The sequence below is a fragment of the Manacus vitellinus genome, unplaced genomic scaffold (assembly GCF_001715985.3).
Source record: "Manacus vitellinus isolate BGI_N305 unplaced genomic scaffold, ASM171598v3 scaffold_2_pilon, whole genome shotgun sequence".
NCBI classification, from domain to species: Eukaryota; Metazoa; Chordata; class Aves; order Passeriformes; family Pipridae; genus Manacus; species Manacus vitellinus.
The window spans coordinates 24,744,694-24,750,693 of record NW_021940208.1 but is presented as its reverse complement, the minus strand read 5'-3'; the positions used below and the strand labels follow the sequence as shown (position 1 = coordinate 24,750,693).

Genomic DNA, 6,000 nt, shown 5'->3' with positions numbered 1-6,000 from the left:
ACTGCAAATTAACTTGATGGCTGCTTGAAAGGATTAATTCAGAAACACAAGGACTATAAGGACTAGAAATCCTGGAATACATTTCTAGAAGCTTCTCAAACTGTAAAAGAAAAGTAGCTCAAGTTCTATAATTTTAAAGATAAATATTTATTTTAAAATCAGGAGATGCTAGGCTGCTAGTAGCATTTTGTTCATTGAAAAAATCAGTAGATAGTTTTGTAACTTTTCTTTGCTTGATCAACTCACAGTAGTGTCCTGAACTGTCATCTCTCTCTTGTGGACTATCACCCAGTAATTCAAATGAACAAGTTTAATGATTATGAAAATGAATTTGTACTTCCACCCGCACTTGGTAGGTCATCCTCCTAGTATTTCAGAGATGGCTCTCTACTCCTAGACCTTTAATTTTAGCACATCCTCAGCAACTGAAGAGATTTGATGAAGGGTTTACTTTTCTTCCCCTTGCACATGTATTTGCTCTGCGTTTGAAGGGTCTTTTTATTTAGTCAATCATATTGCACTTTGAAGATAGTCATTTTTACTGCACCCTGTAAACAGGGGTAGTAAGTCTTAATAGCAGAGGCACAGAAGACCTTAGTGGAACAACTATTAGTTGTTATCCACTAAAGACACATTTCAAGTTATCAAAAGTGTCTCTCTATGACAGCTGTGCCCACTGTTTGTTTGCAAGGGGAGCTGGAGAAATGGCTGAGGCCTTCTCTGAATCTTTGCAACTTCTGTTTATACCTCTCTTTTTTCAGCTAAGGCAGGAAATGTAATTAGTGTACAGTGACAGTTAAAACTGCCTCAGAAACATGAGATTGATTCCCACGATGGCTGAAAAGTCCTCTATGTAGTATGTATAAACAGGCCCAGTTTTCGAGTTCTAATTAACTTTATTAATGTTTAGTGCAGGAAGTACAAAGGCAACTTAAGGATATAAAAAGCACTGGAGCATTGAAACACTGGTTTCATGTAACTGACTCTTATTGAAAGACATATTTTTCAGCATTTTGTAAAGAAAAATAGAGTAATTTAAAAGAAAGATATTAGGTACTTAATATACTCTTATAATAAGGAAGCTTTAAATAATGGAGCAAAGATAGTAATAGTAGATTCCTATTTGGTAACATAGGTAGCAACTCTTTATGATGTGCAATTAATAAATATGATAGCGGACACGCAACAATGTACAATGACAGTGGGATAAAAGAGATGCAATTACATGCAAGACTCCTATTGTGCCAGTAAATAAGACTTAACAGGCTACTGGAAAATGAGTTTGTGAAAAACCAATCTTTTCCATTACATGTTCCTTTTATAGAAACATATCAGCTCACATGTGAAAAGATAAAATATTACACTGGTAGATAACTGTGAAGACATTTTCCCCAACTATAGACAGAATTGCAAAACCTTGCAATCACAGCAATTGTATATATTATTTTGATTTAATAATCATAACTAAGCTTAACAGCAGTGATATATTAAACACACAAAAAATATATTATTTGCATAGATTTTTTGTTTACTGCCCATGGATTACCATTTGGTAAATACATATATATTATCCAGCAAGCTTTGGTGCTCTTTGATGAACTCAAGTTGGAATATGGCTGATTTATACTATACATTTTTGCTATTACTGTAATTGTAAAGGATACTGTAATGATACATTTAGGGTGCTGAAACCTCTTAAGTACAGGAATTATAGCAGAAAATATAAGAACATCTTTTCTGTTATTTACTGACCCTATTCCCAGGCGCGATGATTTAACAATATTTAAAAGATATTCCTATTTTGAGAAGCATTCAGATCAGGTGGTCAGCAGTCTGTCCACTAAAAGGATTGTACCTTGGAATAATTTAGTTTTATTTCTGATACTTTTTATATGCTTGCTATGTAAAAACACATAATAAAAAATCATCTTGCAGTTATGCGAAAATATAGTATTGTTTTGTACAGTCTTGCAAACAGTTTAGAAGTAGATCATTCATCCACAGAGAATCTAGGAACTCAGAAGTATGCAGTGTCAATAATAGAAAATTACTGAATTTTTAAAGATATAGACTATTATTTTTAGGCTTTTATTTAATCTTTTATATGAGTATTCTACAGTGCTCGCAGTCTTGCCAAGAGAGCTTCTACTTCTGGAATGGCTTCTCCCTGAAAAGGAGACCCGATATGATCTGTTTTCTTTTCCTTGTTGCCTTCTCCGTGACAGTCTTCCTTTCTCCCAACAGCCTTGTTCCATGCCTTGGAACTTGTTTCCACATCATATGTAACTTCTTTGGTGACTGGGCTTCTTGTCAAGTTTAAACTGATACTGTGGTGTGAACACGGCTTCTCTAGTTGTTCTTTCTGGTTCTCTGCAGAAGATAAATCAAACAAACCTTGTTTCACTATTAAAATACTCAGTTTCAATATTTTGTAATATAAAAAGACCTCTTGATCAGGCAAATTTTACATGCAGATGATGCACTAGAAGGAGTAATGATTGCCAAAGAGGCAAGAAAAAATATATTATCACTTCAAAAGCAGTAGGCTTGGTCCCTTGGAAGTGATACAGACTTTACATGACTTCATTAGATTAGCATCCATATTTCTTACAAAATCACAGATAGAGCTTGACAGGATCCTCCTTTCTTACTGAAGTCAAAGATAAAACAGAGTACCTAGCACCTCTCAGTGTCTTCTGAGGTTTTATCCGGTTAATTATACTTCCTACATATTTTTTTTAATTGTTCAAATCTTAAAATGTATTTAAAAATCTATTTCAATTTAATTATCCATTGTAATAACTTTTCTTTCCTTTGTGAACTTTTAGACAGCTAAGTAATTTCAAGAAATTGCATAATTCACTACATTTTGGTAAATATCACTGGCACTGACTGTCACACAAAGTTGCACTCAGTTAATATCCAGGCAGGAGTTTTACAGGTTTGGCATGTATTAATAAACAGATTTCTTTTTTGTCATTCCCCACCCCCGCTTCCAAATCAAGTGACTGTTCTTCAAACCAGCACGAGTGGTCCCTCTCATAGATCTCAAACTTTTTAAAAACAGGCCTACTCAATATTCATGTAACCTTGAGCAAGGCTTGAAAATGCCTTCAACACACTTGACATGACATTTAAAGTTTTTTGGTTATTCACTGAAAGATGTTCCATCATCCCAATAGTAATGACTTTGGAGCACAGGCAGTCACTCATGACAGTGTGTTTTATGTGAGTGCTGAAAATTCCTACCAAAAACAGCTTGTACATTAAAAGGCAGCTGCTGAAGATATTTACTGCACTGTCATTCCCTGACCAGGGGCTCTCAGTGATGGATGAGGATTTTACATACTTTCTTGGACAATCTCAGCAAATTTTGTAAGTACGATCACCTTTTGGAAAGTGAAGGAAAATAAATACCTCCTTTCTATTATCTTTTAAGTCAGATAAACAATTTCTAATTAAAATTTCATAAGACAAATTTTGCACTTAGCTGAAAAATGTAATTTTTTTTTACACTGTGGAAAATAACTTGACCTTGAATATGCAGCAGCACACATTTCAGTGTTCCTGAATCACAGGAAGCCAAAGACATATTTATTAACACATATTTGTAATTACATATAATAAACCCATCATATATAATTAAAATATCCCTGTTATGTACACTCTTAAATATCTCATTCTACTTAAATGTTTATGCTTATTGATTCTGAACACATATTTGCAGGCTGATAAAAGCGTGCTACCTGTGTCAATATACAAACTACTAGCTGCGCCATAGATCCTTCTCTTTACATTCAATCTAGGGGCAGTAGGAGAAATACTTGGTGCTTCAAAAATCAATACTTTTGTCTTAAGTAGAAGAAAACATACTGTCATATAATAAGAGATTAAGTATAGCTGTTGGACTTTAAAAAAGGCAAAAAGAAATTAAGCACTGAAAGTAAGCTTCTCAAATATACCAACAACCAAATTTTAACTTCTTTGCAGTTCAGCAGTCTTCACCCTAAAATACTCACACATGAGGATCAACTAGGTGTTGTGAACTAGATTGAGTAACAAAAGTGGGGAACACTTATGAACTGAGGCCTCAAAGTAAAATCCAGCAATAAAATTCCCCAGTTTCTCATAGTGTACGAGGGGCAGAGTAAGGCGCCTTAGAGTGAGATTTACGACAGCGAATAGTCTAAGCAGGGAACTGCTGCAAGCGAGCTATTAAGTAGCTGTTGGGATCTATCCAAATTCTTTTACCACTTTGAAACTCTAACTGATTGAGGTTTGCACTTCAATGTGTCCCATAAATTGCTGCCTACAATCTGGACTTGTTGCATGGGAATAGGACAGAGTAAAGCTGAGGACAGCTGTGCCTTTTTCTTTCCTTAAAACAACAGCAATCATGTTGATATTTTTGACTTTCTATGCATAGACTAAGGAGTGGAGCATTCAACTTGAACAACAAGTGTCCTTCCTTTCTGTCCGAAGGGTCCTGCAACAGTGAAAAAGGGAAAGTGCCTGAAATGCTGCTTAGTTTATGTCAGTAGTCCTTGTTTCATCTCCTTTTCGGTGATGATGTCATGATTCACTAGGAAAATCACAAAGTCTCATGTTCTTAATATGTGACACGTTATGCTAGTGATAAGCAGCACTTCCTAAATAATGAGAATGCTTTGGTCTCATACATGCTACAAATAATACTGAGCAGCTAATGTCAATTAAAAAAAATAGTACTTGCACACACATATTTTATCTAAATCCAGTACTATCATCTCAAAGTTGTTATTTCAGCTGCTTCCTGAATCATGTGGCATCTTTACCATGTATGTTCCTTCAATCAAGGAGAAACTTCTCCACACAGCATTGCTATGCTTAAGTGCAAGTCCAGTATTAGCATAAGTGTAGGTAGGAGTTCCCTTCTTTGTAAATTGGCTGTTGTTAATGTCATTTAGAAACAATGAACTTTGCTAGTCCTGGCTCAGAAAACATACATATTTACCTACAGCCCTAGATTTCACTTTAGTTAATATGCACCTAAAGAATTAACTGCTGTAATACTTGAGGTATTACAACTACTGGTAGTATTCATCAAAGTGAAAGATCACTTCCCTTTAAATCAAACTGTAAAATTAGTTAGATACAAGCAAGGTAAAAAGTCTCACTAATTCCTCAGTTTTTTATTTTAATCCAGCAGGAATTAATTTGTGTTAAAACCAAGCTCTTAAACACTTTGTACTGCTTCACACATTGTTTCAAAACTTGCATGCATTGGTGATTGGGTACCTCATCCATTCCACTGTCCTGACTTGGGATTGTTATCACACCTCCCTCAAATCCTTCAACATGTATCTGTTGAGGTGGGTGTTTTAAAAAAGCCAATGCATCTTGCATGTGAATTTAGAACTACACAGCTGTAAGCTGCTGCAGGTTAGCATGCAACTGACCACTACAACAGAAAAGCTGGACTTCCTTAGTTCTGTATGATAAAGAGTATAAAGTATATAGTTATTTACTTTTAAGAAGAGTCCAAAGTCAAGATTAACTGACAAAACAAACACAAGAATAAACAGCCATTAATATACTGATATTAGACATTAAAACCTTTGAATCATCAGAGTAATGAAGTTTCGGAACTCATACATATAGAACTGGGAGCAAGAAAACATAAGTCATAAGAAGGAATTTGATCTGGTTCTGAAGACAGTATTTCATATGGCTGCCTAAACGGCAAGGAGATGGCTTAGTGACATTGGCCACTTACGTTTCTAGAACAAGGGAACACATAGAAAATCCACAAACCATATAGATATTAACAGACATCCTAAACTGGTTTGAACTGTTATATCATAGACATACATAAATTTGTTTTGTGCTTGTGACAGTAAACTATATTTGAAACAAATTGCAGTATAAAAGTACTGTATCTACACACCTACATGCATTGGTTCAAATACACATTTAAAGAATTGAATATAACTAAAATTACAGAAGGCTAAATGAAAACTA

At 34.8% G+C, this 6,000-nt stretch overlaps 1 protein-coding gene across 1 annotated transcript in view; it reads right to left on the bottom strand.

Annotated features, from left to right (window-relative positions):
* Positions 1 to 466: 466 nt before the first annotated feature.
* The window catches only part of DIAPH3 (diaphanous related formin 3), a 203,246-nt gene continuing 197,712 nt past the window's right edge, over positions 467 to 6,000 (bottom strand). The window contains exon 27 of the mRNA XM_018071434.1: positions 467 to 2,370. Within this exon, the coding sequence (XP_017926923.1) occupies positions 2,114 to 2,370 (257 nt within the window). The 3' untranslated portion in view covers positions 467 to 2,113. The remainder of the gene's footprint in view (positions 2,371 to 6,000) is intronic.